The sequence below is a fragment of the Paroedura picta genome, chromosome 12, assembly GCF_049243985.1.
Source record: "Paroedura picta isolate Pp20150507F chromosome 12, Ppicta_v3.0, whole genome shotgun sequence".
NCBI lineage: Eukaryota > Metazoa > Chordata > Lepidosauria > Squamata > Gekkonidae > Paroedura > Paroedura picta.
The window spans coordinates 34,915,273-34,939,675 of record NC_135380.1 but is presented as its reverse complement, the minus strand read 5'-3'; the positions used below and the strand labels follow the sequence as shown (position 1 = coordinate 34,939,675).

At 42.8% G+C, this 24,403-nt stretch overlaps 1 protein-coding gene across 8 annotated transcripts in view; it reads left to right on the top strand.

Moving 5' to 3' along the window:
* The first annotated feature begins 645 nt into the window (after positions 1–645).
* CAMSAP1 (calmodulin regulated spectrin associated protein 1) overlaps positions 646–24,403 on the top strand; it is a 41,295-nt gene continuing 17,537 nt past the window's right edge. For 2 of the 8 annotated variants that reach the window (XM_077304827.1, XM_077304826.1), the window contains exons 1-4: positions 3,175–3,337; positions 16,551–16,813; positions 17,973–18,134; positions 19,675–19,755. In XM_077304827.1, coding sequence (XP_077160942.1) covers positions 3,175–3,337; positions 16,551–16,813; positions 17,973–18,134; positions 19,675–19,755 — 669 coding nt within the window. Of the gene's footprint in view, positions 1,194–2,304; positions 2,517–2,880; positions 2,898–3,174; positions 3,355–16,550; positions 16,814–17,972; positions 18,135–19,674; positions 19,756–20,841; positions 20,875–24,403 lie in introns of those variants that run through there. The other 6 variants (XM_077304823.1, XM_077304822.1, XM_077304824.1 and 3 more) reach the window with 6 other exon arrangements.

Sequence of the window (24,403 nt, the reverse complement as noted above, 5' to 3'; positions counted from 1 at the left end):
CACAAAGTGTATGTAATTTGTTGACAGGAAGTATCTTTGTACCTCACTTCTGAAATACATTTATATTGAAAAAAACAATTACATTGTTTCCAGTGTACTATTCTCAGCATTCCCATTCCATAGAAAATATGTATAAAATAAGTTCTTGTGATCAAAAGGTTGTTGCATATAAGTGGTTTGGATCCATTCGTATTTTTGACACACAGTGGTACCCATTGGGGTGCTTTTCATTGCCCATGTTCTCGAAGGGAACTGATCTCAGAAGTATAGAGACCAGTTTAGAGAAGTTTGGAGACCAGTTGCAATTCCGGGAGATCTCCAGCCACCACCTGGAGGTTGGCAAGCCTTCTCCTCATAAATCTTCGTGCTTCGAGGGGGCGGGGTTCATAGTTGCCATCAAGGCGAGTGCGGAGCGGGCGCGAAACGCCCACCTCTGTCCGTCACAGGCCGCTGTACCACTTTATTGGTTGAGCTTAGGATAAACCACGCCCCTTCCTCCCCCTCACTCTCCCGATCGAAAACCCTCCCCCCGACACCCTGTCCCAGTCATTCAATCTCATTCCCTAGGAGACAGTTGCCTAGGCAGGGTACGAAAGAGGAGGAGGCGGGGCCAGCAGCAAAGGGGACAACGGCTGAGGGAAGAGGGAGAAAAAAAAAGCAATGGTTCCCGATTCGTGGCGCATGCGCCATGAACGTTAACGACCGGCGCGAGACGCCTTGACAGAGGCGGCCAACCATCGGCGGGCGGAAGGGAGCGCGCTTGTCTCGCTCGCCCATCTCCGTTCGCCGCGCGGGCGCGCGCTGCCACAATCCGGAGAACGGGCTCCGCCCCCTCGGCCGTCCACAAGGCGCGCGCCCGCCTCTCTGCCTCCCCCCACCCACCTTTTTTTCCCTTCCCCGCTGCTGTTTATGAGAAGCGGAGAAGGCTCGCGGGGGGCGCGCGCACGCACGCACGCGCGCCCGTCTCACTCCCCCTTCAGCCGCCCGATTCCTTCTCCTCTCCCCCTTCCCTCTCGCAGGCCTCCGGGCCGCAGCGCGGTGGGGCCGCCTCGTCTCCTCCTTCCTTCCTTCCTTCCTTCCTTCCTTCCCTCCCTGGAAAGCCATTCTCTCTCCCGCTTCCCGGATTCGGGCCTGGGCGCGGCCGGGGGCTCCCAGCCTGATGGGGGAATGAGGTAGCTGCGGCTGCGAGGAAGGTGAGGGGCGGGGGGAGTGCGCCATTGGGGGTGGGGGCTCTGTCAGTTGGCCGGGGGGGGCGGCGGCGGCGGCAGCAGCAGCTTCCGGGGGGGCGGGAGTATGGAGGCTTGGCCAGAAGGCGGGGGAGCAGCGGCCAGAACGGGGTCCCCGGTGGTCGTCTGCGGGATTAAGGGGGCAGGGTTGCCAGATCCAGGTTGGGAAATGGGGGACCTTTGTGGGATACAGTGGCACAGAACCCACCCTCTCAAGCAGCCATTTTCTCCAGGGGAGCTGATCTCTGTCGTCTGGAGAGGAGCTGCATTTCCAGGGGGCATCTCCAGGCCCCAGCTGGAGGCTGGCATCTGTAGCTGTGGGGCAGGGGAATGGATACAGCGGGGTGGCCTGAGCTGGGGTTGGGAGTGCGGGTGAATGACAGAGTGGCTATGGTGTTTGTATGTTCCTGTTCAAAATTAATAGGAGGGAAAATGGGGGTGGGGGTGTAGGCTGTGGAGCAGGGTCTGGGCCCAGGCTGGGGTGAGGACAGGTTAATTCTGTGTTTGTATGGGCAGGACTAAGATCCATTGGGGCAAGAGGCAGCAGAAAAGAGGATTCATTTGGTTTTGTATATGGTTTTTTTAAAGCACACACAGAGATTAAATAGCTTGTTTTCTGTACATTATAAAGTCAATTACAAATCAAAGGTGCTCAGGGCAGGAATTATGGGAAAATGGGGAGCGGGATCAGTGGATTGGGGGATGAGGGAGGCCAGAAGTGTTTGGAGGTATGTTCTGTAGAAAGGGAGGAAGAGTGAAATGTTATGCTGTTATTGTCTTAGTCATTATATATGTTGCATGACATATTCTGTCTAATTTTTTCTATGGAGGGGAATATGTGTTTTTTCATAGCGGTCAACATGCAGGATTTTGGATGGAGGAAAGGTCAAAATGAGGTGTGTGGGGGTCAGTTTTGGCAGGGGTAGTGAGAGAGGAGCTTAGAAGATAAGCTTAGGTTGTTGTTTTGGAGGGGCAGCTGGAGTAAGGGTGGGCTAAGAACTAGATTGGGTGGTTTGCCATAAGGACTGTAAAGAGGAAGACAAATATAGCGGGGAGGGGCTAAGGTGGTAGGGAGGGGTGTAAGGAGAGAGCTGGAGACTATTATTGTTATGTTTTGCTTATAAATAAAATATTCTAGAGAGGTCTGGGGAATTCTAGAGGCAAGCGAGAACAAAGCAGAGAGAATTTTGGAAAGGAGAGTAGTTTAAAGAAAAGCGTGATGGACGAAGGTGCTGAAAGAACGACCTTCTTTTGTTGTCTTTGTTGGAGAGCAACACTCTGCCGGAAAGGGTAGGTTGGAACACCTGCCTTTTGCCACCTTGATTTTGGCATGTGCCTGGGTGTGCTGCAGTAAGGAACATGCCTGTGAAAAAACCTCTTTGCTCTGCCATTTCCCTTGCTCTTCTTGTCTCAGGATGTCTCAGTCGCTGATCCCTCTTAGGGGTAGCATGAGGGAAAGACTCAAGGGTAGGATAGGAGTAAGGAACGCTGAGCCAGCTTCCTTCTGTTGCCTTCATTCCCTGTTGTGAAACCCTCCCCCCACTTTTTCATTGTTGGGGAAGCCGGATAAGACTTCTCCTACCAGCCAGCTGCCTGGTACCTGTCTGTATTGTTAGACACCATGTGGAGAGAGGTGTCTGCAGCAAGTTTGCGATGATGGAGATGAATAGTGTAAGGTAGTCTGTGTCTGTTATTGGGGGGGGGTATGTCTAGTATGTTTTTGAAAATATATTACAAAGTGTTAAACAGCGTATATATTAGAGGCAAGGAATTCAAACTGAGATTTGCAGTAGTCAGACCAAACCCTGCTATAAAATCATATTTTTGATGCTACAGAGTGTGTTCCTGGTGTTATATGCATGGCTCATATTCTGTCATCTGTCATATCATATGTCTCATAATTTGTGATGCGTGATTGTTAGGCTTGGTCTCTTTATTTTTGTTTCAGATGGTGGATGTTGATGTTTGTGCTGGTGGGGATAGCACCCGAAGAAAAATGGATTCTCTAACAGATAGTGCAGCTGAGATCATTCCATTGGAACTCTATGATTCATCTCGAGCAAAAATAGCTGCTAATTTACAGTGGATCTGTGCTAAAGCCTATGGAATAGGTAAAAATCCCCATTGGGTGATTATTCTTTTTCTCTCTCTTCTGTTTTGTATTTCTTTTTTTCCTTGGAGATGCTAACTAAGCTTGAAATCTTCTCAGTCTGTTTAAAATATACATTTCGCATCAAACCAAGTTTACATTCTGTTGCTGTTGCAAATGCCAGAGAAGAACCTTTGTTGCACAGCCTCTTTCCTTGTGAATGGTTTTTAGTTGTATGTGCAGAAATCCTACTTTTTCTGTCCTGTCCTACGGGGTAGTGCTCTCCCACACAGATTTGTAAACACTGCACTTAGAGGCCTACAAGCCCTTTAGTGTGCTTCTTTAGCTCAGTCATCTTGGCAGAGTGGATCCTTTCTGCTGGGTTTGGAATGGATCATAATTGATTAGGGATAAAATAAATGGTCTTGTGGTTTTTAGAGTTGATGCAAGCATTTATTTCCTTTGGTTATTGAGGTACCTGCATTCTAGACCGTAATAGTGATTATTATATATACCATGAATAAATGGAAGCAGTTTTAGAAAACAACTTGCTTGAAGTTTCAGTTGTAATACAAAGATGTTCAAATGGGACCTTTGTGGTAGTTTCTTAAGCATCATTCTAAATTTGTGTTTTGCAATTCAGTGGCTGCTAATTGTTTTGATTTCTTCGGTTTTGTCTTCTGAGCAAGTGTCTGGGTCAGTTATAGTGATATACTTATAACTGAAAGAAAATGTAATATGTAGTCACACTGTGGAAAATTAAATAGTTCTGCTAATCTAACTTTGATTTGCCAACTGTAATATGCTTAATGGATTAACAATAGATTACCTTGTGGCAGTGCTAAGTAATACAGTATATTCCTACAATTACATAGCTTTGGTTTGTTTTCAGCTAGGGTGTTACCTTTTGCTTCTGGAACAGTGCAAAATGGGCAGGTAGGACAAGAAAATTAAGAGCATCAGCTGTGGCTCTGTTTAGTTCTGCAGGTAATTTTTACCTTAATGATCTATAACTATAGCTTAAAAATATATCTGGATACAAGTACAAATGGGCATGTTTATGTGTTTGTAACTCTGAGTCCCGGAATAGTTTTATACTGACTTTTAAATCAAGCAAAAAATTAAGAAAATTTATTTTCTTTATTTATACCCTGCCGTTTTCCCCAGAGAAAACCTAAACCAGCCATCTTTGCTCTCCTCTCCTACATTATATCTCCCCAACAAACTGGTGAGGTAGGTTAGGCTGTGTGTGTCCCACACTGTCTCAAGGTCACCCAGCAAACATCCATGGCAGGGTGGAGATTTGAACCTGGGTCTCTCCCAGATTATAGCTTGACAATCTAACCCAGGGATTCCCAACTAGGGGTCTGTGGACCCCCCAGAGGGGTCCACAATCTTCTCCCTCCCACCTTAATGGACTTGACCACAAGACAGGGAACCAGCTGCCTCTGCCTGGAGGTCTTGGTCTGTAGGCCATGGGTGTAAAAATCAAAAGTGGGAGAGTCAGTTGTGGCATGGTATGGGGAGTCTGGGCTATCTTCTCAGCTCCTGCCCTTCTTTCTGGCCTACATGAAACAGAGCCCCTGTAGTAATGGCAAGGGGAGGGAGTGAAAGGAGGTCAGTATGGCTGTTGATGTCACTTCTGGTGACATATCATTTCTGGAGGGGAAGTGGTGGGGTGGCATGGCCAGCTGACATTAATTCCTGGGGTCCTTGCCAGTCAAAAGGGTGGAAAAGGCTGCTCTAACCACTATATCACAATTTCAGGAGCTTAGTATCATGTGTAAATTAAGGATCTGCTACTGGCTGGCATGTGTTTCTATAAATAACCTCCATGGGAACAAGGTTTTTGCTGGTGACAACAGCTTCTAGACATATACTCTAATTTGGCTTTAAAATTATGCAAAGACTTTTCTTATTTTAACTTATAAACAAGTTTGTTAATTCAGTAAGATATGAGTAATGGCAGTACTTTTATGAAAATGTGAATTGCCTTAGATCTGACTATTGGTGTGTCTGTGTCTGCTTTTTCTGTTTGGGCAATGACTTTTTAGAGCAGTGGTTCTCAACCTTCCTAATGTCGCGACCGTCATGTTGTGGTGACCCCCAACCATAAAATTATGCAAATGTTCTTTCATAGAAATTAAACCGAAATTGACCAATGGCGTGAAGATCCATTGTTCATGATTGTATATAAATTGTTTTTCCCCCTGGGGTTTCTTAGTTTAGTTCTGCCTCTTGTCTCACCATGTCAATCTCGCTCTTTTCTGCTGCTCCAGACAGACGAACACTATCTCAATCTACCCCACAAGGCTGTTGTGTAGATGGCGCCCCCCCCCAAGCTGCTTGCCCTGCTGCGACCTCTGTGAAAAGGTTGTTCGACCCCCAAAGGGGTCCAGACCCTCAGGTTGAGAACCACTGTTAGAATCATAGAAACATAGAGTTGGAAGGGGCCATACAGGCCATAAACTCCAACCCCCTGCTCAACGCAGGATCAGCCCAAAGCATCCTAAAGCATCCAACTTAGGCAGCCTATTCCAGTGCTGAACTACTCTGACTGTGAATTTTTTCCCCCTGATATCTAGCCTATATCGTTGTACTTGTAGTTTAAACCCATTACTGCGTGTCCTTTCCTCTGCAGCCAATGGGAACAGCATCCTGCCCTCCTCCAAATTACAACCTTTCAAATACTTAAAGAGGGCTATCATGTCCCCTCTCAACCTCCTTTTCTCCAGGCTGAACATTCCCAAGTCCCTCAACCTATCTTCATAGGGCTTGGCCCCAGATCATCCTTGTCGCTCTCCTCTGTACCCTTTCAATTTTATCTACGTCCTTCTTGAAGTGAGGCCTCCAGAACTGCATACAGTACTCCAGGTGTGGTCTGACCAGTGCCGTATACAATGGGACTATGACATCTTGTGATTTTTATGTGATGCCCCTGTTGATACAGCCCAAAATGGCATTTGCCTTTTTAAACGCTGCATCACACTGCCTGCTCATGTTTAGTTTACAATCCACAAGTACCCAAGGTCTCGTTCACACAGTGTTACCTAGAAGCGTATCCCCCATCCAGTAGGCATGCTTTTCATTTTTCTGACCCAGATGCAGAACTTTACACTTATCTTTATTAAATTGCATCTTGTTCTCATTTGCCCATTTTTCAATTTTTCCAGTTCTAGAGTCTTGGGCAAAGAGGTCCACAAAGAAATGTAGGGATTGAGCCATGGACCTTCTATTGGCATATGAAATGCTCATTGAGTGGGTTAAGGTACTGGATTGTGTAAATCAACCGTTTGTTGCTGTCTTTAACAGACTCCTAGCTGAAATGTATTTTTAAACAGTTAAAAGCAGTACAGTATAGAAGATTTCCATCTGATGTCATGTATGTTACATTTAGGCTGATCCTGCATTGAGCAGGGGGTTGGACTAGATGTTCTGTATGGCCCCTTCCAACTCTGTGATTTCATGTAGCCTTTTTATAGGCTCCCATTCCGCCGTAGAGAACACTGCTGTTTAGTCATACAAAGGTCTTTCCAGTACTTGTGTGTGTGTGTGTAAGGAAAACCAGTGCTCCTTGTCCGGTGTTAAAGGTCTTGGTAAATGCCTGGTCTTACTTGTTAGACTATGATCTTCATATGAGGGCTTGGTCCAGATTGTTTCTTTCATCAATATTTCTGTATAGGTTTTGATGATTTCTTCATAGGATAGGATGACCAGGCTTGTTGAAAGCTGTTTTTATTCTCCTGGAATTCTCGGAAAGAGGCTGGCCACTGCAAGACTCTGTAAACCCAATGCCACATGTCTAGATGGAAGTCCTATATTTTGTATGTGGAGGTAGGAGGATAACAATAAGCAAGTTTCATCTCAAGTTTTGTTTAGACCAATGCTTATGTTTTGATAGAATTAATGCTTTAATATTAAATATTGCTTTGTAGTATTGATTTTTAAGTTGTCATCCACCTGGAAGACTTTTGTGAGTCAAACTGGTGGGTTATAAATACAAAAATCTAGTACTTTCTTTATATTCAGGTGAGTGTTGGTCAAACAGCAGAACAAAGTTTGAGTCCAGTGTTACCTTAAAGACCAACAAAGTTCTGTTCAAGGTATAAGTTCTCCTGTGTACGTGCGTTTTTTTTTCCAGATATCTTGAATAGAACTTTGTTTATCTTAAAGTTGCCACTGGATGCAAACTTTGTACTGTTAGTACTTGAAAGGCTAACTTGTAACTAAAACTTGAGATAAAACTGATATAGAGCATTTGTCTGTCTGGAGCACCGGAAAAGAGTGAGATCGGCATGGTGGGACAAGAGGCAGATCTGAACTGAGAAACCCCGGGGGAAAAAACCAATTTATATACAATCATGAACAATAGATTTTTACGCCATTGGTCAGTTTTGGTTTAATTTCTGTGAAATTAACACTTGCATGATTGGGGGTCACCACAACATGAGGAACTATACTAAAGGGTCGCAGCATTAGGAAGGTTGAGAACCACTGGTCTTAATGATCTAGCCCTGACCCATATTATGCACATTCTAACACTGATATATAATTCCAGTTTTTAGAAATGCAGCATCCAGTGTGCTTTTAATGCACGAGGTATAGAAAAACGTCTAGTAGGAAAGCACAGGTGCTAGCCCTTGGCTGAACACCTGTATTGCAAACAGTATGTGTATACCGGCGGCTCAGTCCCACGTGCCAGCTTGAGAGAAAAAGCTGGGACTGGGTTCTTGTTCATTAAAGATTGAACATGCATAGCTGAACATGCAGTCTGACATAATGGCAGCCAAACATGACTGCTAATGACCAGTAAGCAGAAAGGGTGGATGGTTAACTGTTAGGGAAGGAAGAGTATTGTCTAGCAGTCAGTGAAGTTTCCGGTTCATTTCTTAAGCTGGTAGTAGTAGTATTACCTTTTCCCCCATGCTTCCTTAGGTCTGGCTCAGAGATGCAAGAGGGCAGCGGTTTCAGTGCTGCTGTTTATTTTCACAACGTGGAGCTGAAATGTTACCTCCTTCTGTGCTCCTGATAGTAATATAAAGAAGCTGAGGGGAGTAGGTTGGATGAAGGAAGCAGCAACCCCCCTGAGAAACTATGTGTGGGTCTGTGCTATTCCCTGACGTCTTGCATATAATATTACCTAGATGACTCAGGGTGTATAGCAACAACTTACATGGATAAACAGTTTAAAAAAATGTTTTAAAATAAAATAGTTAAATTATAAGAATAAAAATCTCCCTCCTCTAAAACCTTACAAATGGAAATCAGTTTCTGTTTGGTGGTTGGTATTTTATGGATGGAGCATTGCTGTTTTAGGGTTAGGGAGGTCAGTTTTTCTTTGGTGTTGATTTCCTGCCTCAGTCATAGGCCTGGAAGAAAAGCTCAATTTTGCAGGCCCTCTGGAATTGTTGAAGGCCCTGAAGGGACCTGTTCTCACCAGGGATCTTGTTCTACCAGGTTGGTAAAGGTAAGCACTGGGTCATGTCTGACCCTTGGGGTAACGCCGTTTAGCGTTTTCATGGCAGACTCAATATGGGGTGGTTTGCCAGTGCCTTCCCCAGTCATTACTGTTTACCCCCCCAGCAAGCTGGTTACTCATTTTACTGACTTTGGAAGGATGGAAGGCTGAGTCAACCTTGAGCAGGCTGCTAGGATCGAACTCCCAGCCTCATGGTCAGAGCTTCAGATAGCATGTTGCTGCCTTACCACTCTGCGCCACAAGAGGCTCCAGGTTGGAGCCTGCACCAAAAAGGCCCTGGCCCTGGTTGAGGCCAGATTTACTTCTTTTGGGCTGAGGATACATTGCACCCTGCCGAACTCTACAAGGGAATTGGCAGCAGCAAGCCTGTTTGTCCCTCATGGCAACCCTCTGTCTGTAATGCCTGTAACCCCAGAGAAATGAGTTAGAGGGTTGTCCCTCCATTCCAACATCTGCAAGGCGGTGAGCAAGAAGCTTGTGATCTAGCATGAGTGCTGTTGTGAGGTCTAGCAACCTGAGCAGTGTTGACTCTTCGGTCTAGCTGGCGCCACTGGTCATCCATCCATCAGGGCAACCAGAGCCATCTCCACACCATGGCCAAGTCGAAAGCCAGAGTTACAGAAGTCTAATCTGGAGGTGACAGCTGTATGGACCCATGGTTGCTAGGTTGAATGCTGACAGGTACAGTGCGAGATGGTAGAAAACCTGATGGGTGACCTTTATGATTTAAGCCACCATAAACAAGCAGGTGGCCAGAATCACATCTAGACTCCTGATGGTGGTCATAGGTGTTAAACATTCAGCTCTGGGAGCTGCATCGTATCTTCAGCATGCTGACCCAACCAGAGGACCTCTGTATTTGCTTAACTTCACAGCCTCCAAACATTTAGCCAGGGATTTTGGGGGTATTGATGGATGGCCACCCATCAGCAGAAATAGCTCGGTGTTAACAGTCTACTGGTGACAACCAAGCCCGAAATTCTGGATCAGTTGGGCTAGCAGGTACACTGTGCAATATTTGAAAGGTTTTGTTCCTTAGGCCAAAAGCTTTGAGGAAGAGATTGAGGATAATGGTGAAATTGATGTCTCTTTAACACTCCCCCCCCCTTGAATGCACACATACATACATTGTTCCTTTACTTCATCCTGACTCATGCCCTGCCTGCAGTGGCTTTTAAGGTTCTTTAAAATGTTGCAGGAAAGCTGATTCCACTGTCTCATCTAGTTTGGTTGTAAATAACTTGGATTCATAATGGTCATATACCAAATTACAAACTGTTTGCTAAATTTACAAATTCAGAACAACTACATTAGAGACAAAATGGAATTCTGTGTTCCATGTAGGTTTAGAGCAAGCACTATGTTCCAGTAAGTGGAAGTTAAAAGATGCTGTTAAGATACAGATCACAAAACTGAGTAGTATCCCTCTTGTTTACACATGTTTTTTTGACTGATGTGAACAGTTCTGCACTAGAAATGAGGATTGCCAAAGCCACGTCTGATGTGGCACAAACTTTGAAATAAAATAATATTTACTTAGCTTAAATGACTAAAGATTCTGCTTGATTATTATTCTGCTGTTAACTACATTTGAAATGTTTGTTTACCAAGTTTTTACCACTCACCGTTCTGATAAAGAACATAACTAAATGTGTCCCAGAGATCTCTGAAAGTGACCAGTGACTTTGTAGATAACATCACCTTAGTTTGGTACTCAAACGGAAAGGCTGTCTGCCTTGGGTTAGCTTGTGGTCTTCAGACAGTCTTTCAATACATTTGGACAGTAGCATAGCTAAGCTGCTTATTGCTTGGAACTGACACAGATACACATCCATTACTCAGCATTTGAGTTCTGTGAAAACTCATGTAAAACTCTTGAGAGAACAGGTAATTGTCAGACATTCCTCTCCTTTGTGCTAAAAAGTGAGGTCCCTATAACCTGAACCTTTTTGGACCATTTTTTTTTACTGGCTATCTCCATCAAAGTCTTTGAGGCTGCTGCACTGAAAGCAGTGATCACAAGATCAATCATACTCATGCCATGCAGATTTTCAAGAAGGGACTTGTCCTCATGGTTCAACACTCCTTAAGACTCCATGTCATGTGGAAGAGCTAACAGATTGTTTTAAGACTCTCTTGGGGAAATCAGTCTCCTGGATGTAGAAAGCTGAGCAGAGCCCTGCAGAAAGCTTGGCGTATAACATTTAAGATAATGGGACACAAAAGCATTCAGGATTGAAGTCCTAGTCTAGCATGTTAGTTTATCCTTCATTATACAATAGAGTGGTCTTATAAAAGTCTAATAAATAAATACAACTCTTGGCTGAATTGTTGCAATAGTGGACAATCCCAACCATTGGCATTCAACTTGTAATTGCATGAAGTAATGGAACAGTATATATATACTATATAATTCATAAATAAACATTAAATATTTTCACATATTCAAGTCTTCATAGGGGTTGGCTCACTGCACTTTAAATTATGATACAGCATTGGTCATTGTTTTGCCTTAAATTAAGAACCAGTGACACCCATGTTCCATACAGAAACCAGTTTAACAGTTTGCAGTTTTAAACTTCCAGTGTAGTCATTTCTCCTCATTGCTTAATTTCTTTTGCAGAATTGTTTCACTGCTCAAGATAAGTTGGGGTGTTTACCATTGCTTGTTAGCATCTTCTCAATCACACCCACTTAAGTCTAGTGTAAGATAGAGTGGCTAAGAAAATAAGCTGCAAGACGGAAGTGTCTGGTTTAAGTCTTCATAATGAATTGCCCTAGGTAATTCTTAACTTTATATTTTACGTAGTAGTCATGTATCTATACATGTCTGTTTGTCCTTGTCCATATTTTTGGGCTGTTCAGGTGATGATAGAACCATATGATAACTTTTCAAGGCCAGATCGATCTGATTGACATTGCTTCTCCATCAGTATATTGTGGTGTGTAGTTCTCTGCTACTAAAACTTGTATACACGAATCAGAAAGAAGCAGCAGGTGAAATTTTGAGCAGTGCTAGAGCTGCTAGGTGTGCCCGACTTTTCCAGAACTTAGTGGTATGTCAGAATTCTTTCTGATATCATACACTAGGCTTGGAGGATGAAGGGGAAGAATTAGAAGTGTGGTAATGTCAAGGGATGAAGAGAATCCTTTTGCTAAAATAGTTTTGCCTTGATTCTCAGGTTCTTGTGTACAGTACTAAGATGCACACCTGACATCTTTGCATGCTGCTCTGCCGCATAGATATTTGGTGTTGTATTGAGGATTATATACCTTGTAATCATATGGTGAAAAAATATCATCTGCTATTATCCTTGTATAAAAAGTTGTGTGGGAGAAAAACTCTACACGATGTTACATGAAAATCTCAAAGAAATCTAATGTCTCAGTTATGTAGAAGCATATGAATTCAGTTGCTTAAATCCTAACTAGGGATGGGCTCAAATCCATTCACAAGCCAAAATTTATTATGAATTTGGCTCTCAAACTGAGTTTTGCAAGTGGTGTCTCCTCCGAACATTTCCCAGATGTTATCTGGTTTGAGGGTTCAGGGGTAGTCAAACTGTGGCCCTCCAGATGTCCATGGACTACAATTCCCATGAGCCCCTGCCAGTGTTTGCTGGCAGGGGCTCATGGGGGTTGTAGCCCATGGACATCTGGAGGGCTGCAGTTTGACTACCCCTGGTTCAGGCCATTTAAACCTAGCAGCTGAGCAGGGTGGTCAATTCATCAGCTGTTAGGTTTAAATGGCTGCAAGCATTTAAACTGTCAATTTAGCTTCCCTCTTGCTCCTAAGTGAAATGGGACACTGAAATGACTGCCAGCCATTTTAACCTAATAGCTTGGTGGTTTCCAGCAGGGTCTCTGGGTCTACCAGCCAGCTGGTTTAAATGTCTGGCTCTAATTTCAGTGGTCCATTTTGCTTAACCTTGATTCTAGGCGGGCAGAAACTAAATGAACTGTCCCAAACCAGCCAATTCACTTTGAGGTTTTTGGTTTAGTTTGAGAGCAGGGTTCAAGAACACCCCAAATCTTAATTTCCTGGTTTGTTCCTATCCCTCGTCCTAACTGTAGCATTGAATTTAGAGACTGGCTGCCCATTAAAAGAATAGAGATTGGTTTTGTTTGTTTGGCTAATGTTGCTGCTATAACACCAGGTCAGGTAACACTAGGCAGTTTTCTGGTGAGGACAAACAGCAGAAGAATGTCACCCATCATACTGACATGGAGTTACCAGAAGGTTCTGTATGGGATTCTTAGCTTCAGTTTCTTTCCTTGTGAAATGTTAGTAGTGACTATCATAATGAAGTTGGAAAAAGAATTGAGAGACTCTAAACTACTTCACATTCAATATCCTGTATAAAAATATTAATATTACCTTTACAGGGATTGGTGGTAGAAGCAGTGAGCAGATGGTTTTTGGCTGCTTTCTTATGTAGGTGCATGTTGAAGAATTGAAGCTAAGCAGGTTATAGTTTATGGATGCGAAACAAAGCAAGAAACTAGCTGAGATTTTAAATGTTCATTTATTGGGGGGAGCTATCCCCCACTCCATAAAGGCCTGCCGTGGCATTGCCGCTCTTCTGCCTGCGCCAAAGCCTCCCCCTCCTCTCTCCCAGCTTAGTCTCTGGCCTCGGTGCGGCCCACCACGTCTCTGATGCAGCAGGCCTGCTTTTTTGGCCTCGGTGAAGCCTTCCCCCCCCGTTGGCCTCCCCCCAACTCTCCAGCTTCGGCGCGGGCCAAGGAGCAGGCCCGCCACGTCAGAGACGTGGCGGGCCTGCTCCTTGGGCCGTGCCAAAGCTTCCCCCACCCCCTTCCGCCTGGGGCCAAGGGGACAATTGGGAGCCGTGCACTGCTGGGCTCCTGATTGGCTCCTTGGCCCAGACTGACAGCGAAGGAGCTTTGTGCCTCCCAATTGGCCCCTTTGAGTTTTTATCCCGGACTCGCCCCACCCCTTTCTGCTCCCACCTACCCCTTACTGCTTCATTCTTATCACTCCCAGAGCGGTTTACAGGTATAGTTTGGCCATAAGACTGCCTCCCTAGATGCATATGCTGTCTGAGCTTAATAGGATTCAAAACATCAGAGTGAAATGTAGAGGTTCTCTACAGTAGGGTGTTGGCATCTTGTGTTAAGGATGTGAGCTACAGAACATTTGGCTATGGCACAGAAACTGCTCTGGCAAGGAAATTGTCCCTGAGAGTATCAGGTACAGGGGTGATGTAGGGGATGTTATGTCCATAACAAACTACTGCGTGGATGAACTTTTGATTCAAGTAGTTGTAAGCTTTTGGCCACCTTGCATTGTTTCTTGAAAGTGTCAAGGGTGATTAGTCATTGGCAGCACTCTAAACAGTTTTGGGGCCAAAGAAGGTTTTGGGGAGGAGAACTTTACCTTGCACAGGAGATCTGTTTGGGTGGAAGGCATTTTAATATACAGTATTTGCTGGCGTATAAGACTACTTTCCCCCCCTGAAAAACATGCCTCCAAGTGGGGGGGGGTTGTCTTATACGCCGGGTGCACTTCAGTTGGGATAGACATAGCTGCCCGTAGTGGCCCATAGTACTGTATTTTGAGTGGAAATGTTGGGGGGTCGTCTTATACGCCCAGTCGTCTTATACACCGGCAAATACGGTATTTAAAATATATATATTTAACAGATGTATTGTCATAAGAATATAAGAACGCTGCTGGGATGGACCAGAGGTCCATCTGGTCATCCTTCTTCCCATGGCAGTTAGTTAAGTGCTTTTGGAAAATCCACAGTTGGACCACGTAGGCAAGAACTCTTTTCTTGTGTTCATTCTTACCATCTGATATCCAGAGGCATGCTGTTTCCTCATATAAAGTTATCATTTAGCTAGCATAGCTGATAGCAATTGATATTTATGGAGGGTTAAGTCTACTGTTTTGTTTTTAAAAAAACCTTTTATAAGCTAATGGCTATTGCCACATATTACAGCAGTGAATTCAATCAGTTAATTATGCATTGAATCCTACCGCCTGAATTACATTACATAAACCAAAAAAGACCCCTTTATTATTCTTCACATGGGTCATTTTATAAGCCTCAGTTTCTGCTATAGTATGTCATTATTTTAATTGTTTATTTTCTAAACAAAAAGGCCTCCTCACATCTAGCTTTTTCTCATGCTGAATGTGCACCAGCCTCTCAGTCAATCTGTCAATTTTCTTGTAGCTTTTCCACCCCTGAGGTACCGACTTTAAGATGGGGCAGATCATTGGCTATTGATGCCTTTCTGTTCCTTGGTAGCCCTGCCTTTGCTGATAGATAAAATATGAGAAGTCTTTCAAATCATGAAAATAGCATGATGGAAATCTGTTGGTTTCTATGCCTGATTTCCAGTGAGTATTCTTGAGAGGATCACAGTTACAATTGTTTACTTAATTACTAGCATTGGACTAGCATTGGATCCAGTAAACCATGAATAAATAGCGTGCCAAATGGAGTATGCATGCCCCAAATTGTCGTCTCTGGCTTTTTAAAGATTATTGTATGTTAGGAAGTCCTGGTCATTTCTACGGTCAAGCTGTTGAGGTCTGCTCCGGCTTGTATACTTGTGTTTTTTTCCTTTCTTAGGTTCAGCATGTGTATGGCTAAGAGATTAGGCAAATCTAGCTTTAGCCATTTGCCAAGACCACAGTCTGATGGCATTTTCCAAATTTAGGCTTGTTGAATTACACTGCATCTGTGGTTGAGGATTTTTCTGTACTCCAAACTGATACGAAACTCAGCAAAACCTAGCACATTATTAAACATGCTTAGGTCCCCCACAAACTGAAGTGCCCATACCTGTAAATGGTTGTAAGCATGCCCAAATCCACTGTTTGCTAAATTGTTGCCCAGCTTCAGTGACTTTCTATAAAACAGAATTCATTATCACCCACCTATTGATTTTAAAAGCATTTGAAATGGAGCACTCTTTATTGAAGCTCCTGTAAGACCGTTTATGCACTGGGAACTTCAGTGTCCCAGCTCCCGTGCAGGAGCACAAATCGGGGGCGGATGAGGCACACCAGGCCAAATGCTCCCCCATGTGGGTGCAGGAAGAGGTGGGGCAACCTGTCACGATTAAAACTCCAGCCTGCAGCCCGGCATGAAACCTCTAGTGCATAAACGGTCTAAGTGGTAACACCATTATATGTTTATGACAGGTTTGATTTGAATGGGATCACTCTGATCACAGGTCATTATCCTTCCTAGTAACTACATAATGCCATAACCATTACATTTGTTTACAAAAGACTTAATACTGTCAAGCTGCTGCCAACTACATTCTAATGATATATATGTCTCTGAATCCCATACTGGACTAGGCATTGCAAACATTTTGCAGATGGGATGTCAACTTATCTTGTTGTGTTTGGCTGAAAATACCTTAAAAAATCATTATCAACTTATTCAGGTTGTCTCCTCCCAACTTACCCTCTTTCTGCATGAAAAAAATCCTAAGCATATATATTGTAAACCTTTTTACTTAATCCTTGGCTGAAAGTGTGTACTGTGGAATAACATTATGTTCAGATATATTTTGGCGTTTCAATAGCAGAACATTACAGATAAAGGTAATTATTTTAATAGCCACTAGAGTCAGCTGCTGGTGTTGGTTTAAATAGCATTAAAAAAAACCCTATCATGTAATGTTATTTATGGTATGGTGCATCTTTGCTTAAATTCTCATTGATTATATATAGAGGATTCCTTTGTATGAGCATGTATCTCCTTTGTTTCAGATAATATCCCCGAGGAGCTGAAGGACCCATTCTATATAGACCAGTATGAGCAAGAACATATTAAACCACCTGTCATCAAGCTGTTACTGTCCAGTGAGCTGTACTGCCGTGTCTGCAGCCTCATTTTGAAAGGGGATCAGGTGGCTGCTCTACAGGGACACCAGTCGGTTATCCAGGCTCTGTCTCGGAAAGGGATTTACGTCATGGAGAGTGATGATACACCTGTGTCTGAATCTGATCTCAGCAGCGCGCCAATCAAAATGGTTAGCTTAAGAGAAGAGAGCTTAACTTTTTCTGTACAGCTGTACTTGTCCTGGTGTTTCAAGTGAAACTCCCATGTTAATTTATATGAGCATTGTTTTATGCTGACTCTCAACAGAAAGGTTCTCAAGGCGGTGTACAAGAACAGAAACAAGACCAAGTCTGCCATATAAAATCAGTAAAACAAGAATGGTTAACTTTTTTAATAGCAGTGAGATACAGTGAAGGCAAGGATTCAAAACAGATAACAAACAAAAGCCATATAAAACTGATAAATTATTAAACTCTTTTAAACATGTTGTTAAAACAGATAAGCCAGCTTGCACATATGTGATCTTCACACCTCCACCACAGTCTCATCAGATAGCCCTTTATAGAAGACCCCAGGAGGCTGATCAGTATTGAGGGGCAGCAGTAACTGGTGATAGCAGATCACATCCTTGAGATGGGGGGGGGGGTTCTGCTAGGATACCCTTTTGTGAGGAGACTAATAGTTACATAGGTCCATATTTGGAGAAACAGTCCTTCAAATATGTGGGTTTCCAGTTCATGAAGAGGTTTAAAAGTAAGAACCAGAATCTTAAATTAGAAATAAGTATGCAGCCAGTAAAAGAGACTCTGGGACCTCAAAATGTGATCCCAGACCACCTACATTTGTTAGCAGCTTTAGGACTGTGTACAAGAACAATTGAAATTTCCAAAGAGTATGCAAAGGTTCTGTTGCAAAAAGAGCATTTCAGTAGCCTAATCTGAATGTGATCAGAGCCTAGATATCAGTGGCCAGTATTACAGATAGGTCCCCAGTTCTCTTGGGAGTTGTTTGAATCAACTTGTCAAATCAATGTCAGTTATGGTCAGCAGACCAGGAATTATTAGTACTTCATTCATTCACGTCAGTAGAAACTCTTTCTGCTCAGGCGTGGTCAATAGTCACTTGTGTTCTCTGAAACAGACTTTTTGGGGATGTAAAGAAGGCCCTAGACTTGCTCTATAAATTAAACCTTATCCTGCTGTGATTTTGGTGGCTTCTTAATAGTATGTCTTACTAGTCCCCTATTGTATACGTGTGAACACTTTAGTTATGTAATTGCTTTGATTTCCTGTTGATCAAGAGCAAAAACAATACAAATATTTTGAACAAGTGTTCTAATTTGTTCTTAGAGTCCTCACATGGCAATGATTGATGCTCTTATGATGGCCTACACTGTGGAAATGATCAGCATTGAAAAGGTGGTTGCAAGTGTCAAACGTTTTTCTACATTTAGTGCCTCAAAGGAATTGCCCTATGATCTGGAAGATGCAATGATCTTCTGGATTAATAAGGTAAGCTGTTGTAAGTAGTGCCTTAATACAGGGGTCATCAACCCTGGTCCGCGGCCCGGTGGCAGGCCGCAAAGGCCACGGTACTGGGCCACCGCCAGCCACGCCTGCCTTCCCCCGCCGGCAGCAAGAAGGAAGGGAAGAGGTAGGTGCAGCCGCCGGCATGGCGGTGACGCAAACGCGCATGTGCGCTGCTGCTGTGCGTGCGCGTTAGCGTCCCCTAGTGGTGAAAATGTGCATGCGCAGTTGCCGCGCATGTGCGTTAGCGCCACCTGGTGGCAAAAACACGCATGTGCGGCAAATGCGCGTGCGCGTTTTCGCAACACCCGGGCTGTCGGCTCTTCCCTCACTCCGGAGGCGGTCCCTGACCTGAGAAAGGTTGGGGACCGCTACCTTAATATATAGATGTGACTGCATCTGTTGAAATTTAACCGAAAGGGTCCATTGTGGAAAGAAGTTGTATAAAAGCTAAGGTATTAATGTATTTTAAGTTTATTTTCCCAAACCACACATTATTTGCATTACACAGAATGTTCACTTCAGTTACAAAAATCCTTGATTTACCGAATGTCCAAATTTGACTACTGACATTCTGAATTTGTTGGATAGGTTGGCACATGTTCCGTAGCAAAATCACTCAAATTGCTCACTGGGGAAAAAGGACTATTTATATTGATGTCTTTCAGCATTGACATTATCATTTGGCTATCATTTTGGTTATAGGTTAAATGGTATTTAGCAGCTCAAAATGAAAAGTATATTATATAGGATCTGGGTTGTCAGATTGGTGTCTGTGTTATAAATGTGGACATAACTTACTGGTCCCTGCATACATAAAGTAGCACAGTGGACTATCCATAGGCAAAATAGAGAGTTCTGTGTATTTATGGGAAAAGAGGCTAGGGCAGGCTTTCTCAACTGGGGTTTCATGAAACCCTGGGGTTTCTCAATGGTCCTGGATGGGTTTCCCAAATGGGTGGCTGTTAATGAATTTTTAATACATATTTTTAAAAATTATTAAACATTTATCAGGCGATATGACCATATATGGTCATGTCAGCCTGCTCCCCCCCCCCGTCCCCTAAATGGCCAACGATGGGCCTGGAGGGGGTGGGAAGGGAAGGGGCCCTGAGTGGGCATGTGCACAGCTTTGCCTCTCAACCATATTCTGCACTATGAGCACAAAAAAAGCCCCATGGTTCTAGTTGCTGGAAAAATCCCAGATGACTAGTTAACCTATGTGACTGAAATGGTGCTGCTTGGGAATTTGATGTTTTCCCCATCCCTAAACAATAATACCACAGGAGCAAATGTCTGAATGTGACATCACTGTTGGGCCACTCTCTGGTTCTTGCATCACAGTGACTGTCCTCTTCTTTAAGTATATGGGACACTTCATAAATCTGCTTTTCCTATGGGATTGAGTCATGTGTGAAGGTCAGTGTAGAAACAGATTAAAAATTGAAACACCAAACGGTGGCTGATTGAAAGTGTGTTGGGGAAGGGCAAATATTTGCATCACTATCTTCTTTGTTGTTTTTAGGTGAACCTTAAAATGAGAGAAATAACTGAAAAAGAGATAAAATTAAAACAGCACCTATTGGAAAGCCCAGGTCACCAAAAGGTAAAACATCCACTACTAGATTCATTGTGGAGTTAACATTTACACATGGACTTCTAAATGTATTATTTGGAAACAAGTCTCACCGTGTTTCATAGTGCCTATTTCTAAATAATTGTGCTTAAGTTTGCAGGTTTTTGCAGTGGCTATCTTGCATTGTCCTTGTATATAGTTCTGAGCTCTCTGTGAGCCTGAGATAATTGGTTTCTTCTTTATTCTCACTCCTGTTCCCTGGGTTTCTCTTATTAACTTGGATAGGAATATGTCTGTCTGTATGCTGGCCACTTGTGCATAGATGCCCTTCAACTTCAAAGTCAATGGGGAATGTGCAGGTTGCTCTGCTTCTTTGAACTAGAGACACTGCACTTAACCATTATTTCAGCCCTGTGTTAAACCAGATGATAGTTATAATGGTGACATTCTTACTTTTGAATGCTCTGTCTTGGATGAAAGAAACTCAACTATTGGAATAGCCTGAGGCATTCATCACTTCTTAAGATCTTGTGCAGTGCACTCTGGATCTGAAGAAAGTCAGAAACTTAACAATACTAATAAAGCATGTACTATGTTAAAACTCAGAAGGACTAACCCTGTATATGTGCAACTCTTCCTGCCCCATCCCCCCCTTTCTCCCTTTATCTGTTCCGGTGCACTAATATTTTAAAAGGATGCTACACTTTCATTATTGGAGAATGTAACCTTTTCATCCAAATATAAATGACTTCAAAGTTGGTCCGATTTTTGTGAAGACGTTGGTCAAACTGCAGTGAATACCGTGCCATTGTTCTGATTATGCAGCACTATGTGCTCCTGTATGTATGTTGTGATATTTGCTGAGCAAATAATCTTTTCAGTATCCCACACTGTATAAGAAAGCTTTTCAACACAGGCCTATGAGGTTCCTTAATTTAATGCTATTATGTGTTTCTGGGGATACTGTCTACTCAGTATTTTTGATTGCTTGTAGATATCAAATCATTCCACGATATGAAAGTGTCTGTGGATTGGGTGCATTGAAGTATTGCTTATAACTTGCTCTGCTGATGTTCCTTTCCTGTTCCTACGTTCCCTTCCCTGCTTCCTGAGCAGTCTCCCTCCAAATGGTATTGGAAGTTAGTACCTGTAAGTGATTTAATTCTATGTGATGGTTGTCACCCACAAAACCATGGCTTTTACAGTTCTGTTCTCAGTGTTTTGCTTCCATTTAAAATGCTGCTTTCACAACTTGCAATGTTCTTTCTGCTTAAGGCTCTTAAAAACGAGGACAGCGACATCAACTTAAAGTAGATTCCATAACATGATTCCACATACTGTACATACAGCATACTCATCACTATACAGCATTTCAGAATTGTTGACACTCAAAGTCTGGAGCTTGAGGAATTGAGAAACCACAATAAGACATTAAGTGAAAAAATGTGCACAGAGTGCTGCAACATTATTTCTAGCTGGAAAATGCAGTTGTATACAGTACTAAGGTGAAATTGGGAAGTTTAAAGATGATTTGTATCACTATTTTTGTTCTTCTCCAAAATGGAAGCATGGGATGTTTCGGTTCAGTACTTCTAATTCACCACCATTGTTAGAGTAGCAGCTTGCAGTTGTAGTTCTGACAAGGTCATAACACCAGGGCTGGCACCTGTAAAGGGCTGGTTCAAATGCCCAGTAGCAACTGTTTCTGGGAAGTGTTGGTGACAGAACTAGGCTTTGACCTCTTTTACAATGAGTACCCAGCTTGCTGGGGGGTAAATGGTCATGACTGGGGAAGGCACTGGCAAACCACCCCGTATTGAGTCTGCCATGAAAACGCTAGAGGGCGTCACCCCAAGGGTCAGACATGACCCGGTGCTTGCACAGGGGATACCTTTACCTTTACCTTTTTTACAATGACGAAAATGGTGATTTTAAAAAGCCCTTAGTTGGATAGCCCCAGGTTAGCTCGACCATGCCAGTTCTTGGAAACTAAGCAGGGCTGGCCGGTGTTTGTATTTCGATAGGAGATCACCATGGTCCCTGTACAGAAGCGGGCAATGGCAGACCACCTCTGAATCTTTGAAACCCCCTCCTAGATTGTCATGTTAGCTGTAATTTGGATGCCCCCCTCTCCCCAAGAGAAGACTAATGTAGTGGGTGTTTTTTGATACTAACTATGTATTTGTAGATGGTAATTTAACTTCAGTCCTGATGATTTTGGCTTCGGGAGTTTGACTAGCACATTATTGTGCTCAGGATTGCAGTTAAGCACCTTGATCTTTCACATGGTGTTTTAGTATGACACTTCTGGATCCCTGGCTCACAGAATTCATTGTGGCGAAGTGTTGGAAGACATTTCAATGTACCCTCTCCTAAGCATTTTAGTTAGTGCGGACGTGTGATCTGAAAGTCTTACCTTGCTACGGTTGCTACAATTGCTTAAGGCTGAATTTACAAAATGACAACTGGATTTATGAAGTGAGGGTTTTCCTGTTTTGAGATATGTTAGTTTTGAACGGGGACCTCTCTATTGAAGATTTCATTAGCCTTGTTCAGCTCCTACAGCCTCAGCTAGAAGCAGGGTTTGTGTGTGTGTGTTTGGGAGAGGGGCTATTCAGAAATACACACTTTAAACTAACCCAATCACCTTACTCTTATCAGCTGAATTTGAATGGCAATATTCAGGATTGAATGTGTAATCAATCAGTAGTGCCTCCTTGAATTTGTTATGATTCTGATTGCCATCAAATACCTTGCTATTTTTTGCATAAGCCTGATCTGATGCATGCGCTGTCACACTGCATGCTGGAACCAGTGGAATATGCTCGTGTGGTACAGTATGACTCACATTACATTACATATTTATGGAGAGCTTCAGGCTGGCTGAAAAACAAACTGCGTGTTTGGTTATATATTAAAAAAAACCTTTAATTCTTCTAGTTTTGTTATGTGGTCTCCGACTAGTTAATAGGAAATACTATTTGTCTATTTTTCAAGACAACATCACTTCCAAGACTTGTGAAGCTCTAAAAGAAACATTTAAAGGAAAAGCTTAAAGCTAATTTTACAGCATTGCATTATATTCCTTTCCTTCGGCACTTGCTGCCCAATGAGATTTGTTTTCGCAAATAATTTCTCAGCCTGTCCTTTCCTCAAATATACACGTTTCATATGTAGATGTAGCCTTACACAGCCGGCTAGCAATCTTGTACGACATTTGGGATATTTGGATAAAAATAGTCAAATGAAGTTTTGTAAATGTCTAGCATACTGGTGTACATGTACTGTTTAGTCCATTGCTAATTCATGTCTGATTCATTAACTTGTGCTTTAACTCATGGTGTGCAAACTCTACCAATTTATTTTCTGTCAAGAGTGGCAATATGTTACCTTGTGTATATTTTACTGTCTATTGTGCAGTAGTTGTAGAAGCTCTTGTCAATATTTTGAAACACCTTCTACTGAAGTGTGTTGAAGTTGGTTTCAAGGTTCTACTTGTGTTTTGGCAAAACGGCAGCAAATTACTCACTGGCAGCGTATACTCTAAACCAGGGGTAGTCAAACTGTGGCCCTCCAGATGTCCATGGACTACAATTCCCAGAAGCCCCTGCCAGCAAATGCCAGCGAATGCTGGCAGGGGCTCCAGGGAATTGTAGTCCATGGACATCTGGAGGGCCGCAGTTTGACTACCCCTGCTCTAAACCTCTTTTGTGCAGAATCGGTTTTCATTTAGACTCCAGTGAGCAAGTATTTGATTAGGGGAACTATTTATATGAAGTAGAATCTGTCCTGTTTTGGTTGAGGAAAGGAAACAAGCCAATGCCGCCTGGTAATATTGTAGACCCATACCTCTTGAAGGTTTGTGACTCATGTTTTAACTTATTTGTGGTCTGCAATTTAGTCATGTGAAATCATACAAAAAACAAAGAGGGGAGAAATGTTACATGGAACAGAAAACAAAAAGTCTGATTTTTGACACACACATATATTGCTAAAATATATATTGCTAAAATATAAAATACAGAAAGCAGCCAGTAAAATAAGCATAAGAACTTATTTTTTAGAGTGACACTCAGTCGAGGGCACCTGCTTTCATACATGCACCGACTTCATGGGTCCACATCAGAATTTCTTGGTAGAAAGAAGGAGACTATTCTCTGAGAGACATTTTCCATCTGATCCATTGTGATTTTTTTTTAAGCTGCTCACAAGAAATGTTTATATGATTTTATTACCTATTACAATGTCTAAATTGTACAGACATTCAACCTTTCAGGTCCTGGCTATTTCCAGTTAGGGTTCTTGTTTTTGATTTCTGTTCCATGTGAAATTGTAACCAACTTGTTTTTACTTTCCACTGCACTGTCGTCAATACAGCAATACATTTTGGGAGAAATTTGGTGCTTTTGTTATCAGGAGGCAATAGACCCCTATCTCCTAGTATTCACCCTTAACCGCTCATATTAATCTCAAGAATGGCAAGGGTCTACTGTAAAGACTAGTAAATACGTTATAAACTGGATTAATTTTGCAATCACAATTAGAAGCCTGGATTTGTGCTTCTAGAGTTGAGCTTTGCTGCACAAATTCTCTAAACTAAGTTTGCTGTGTTTTCTTAAGAGTGTTGTACAACCCTGGTAGTATGGCCCTATTGGTAAAACCTCTATGAGGTTAACTG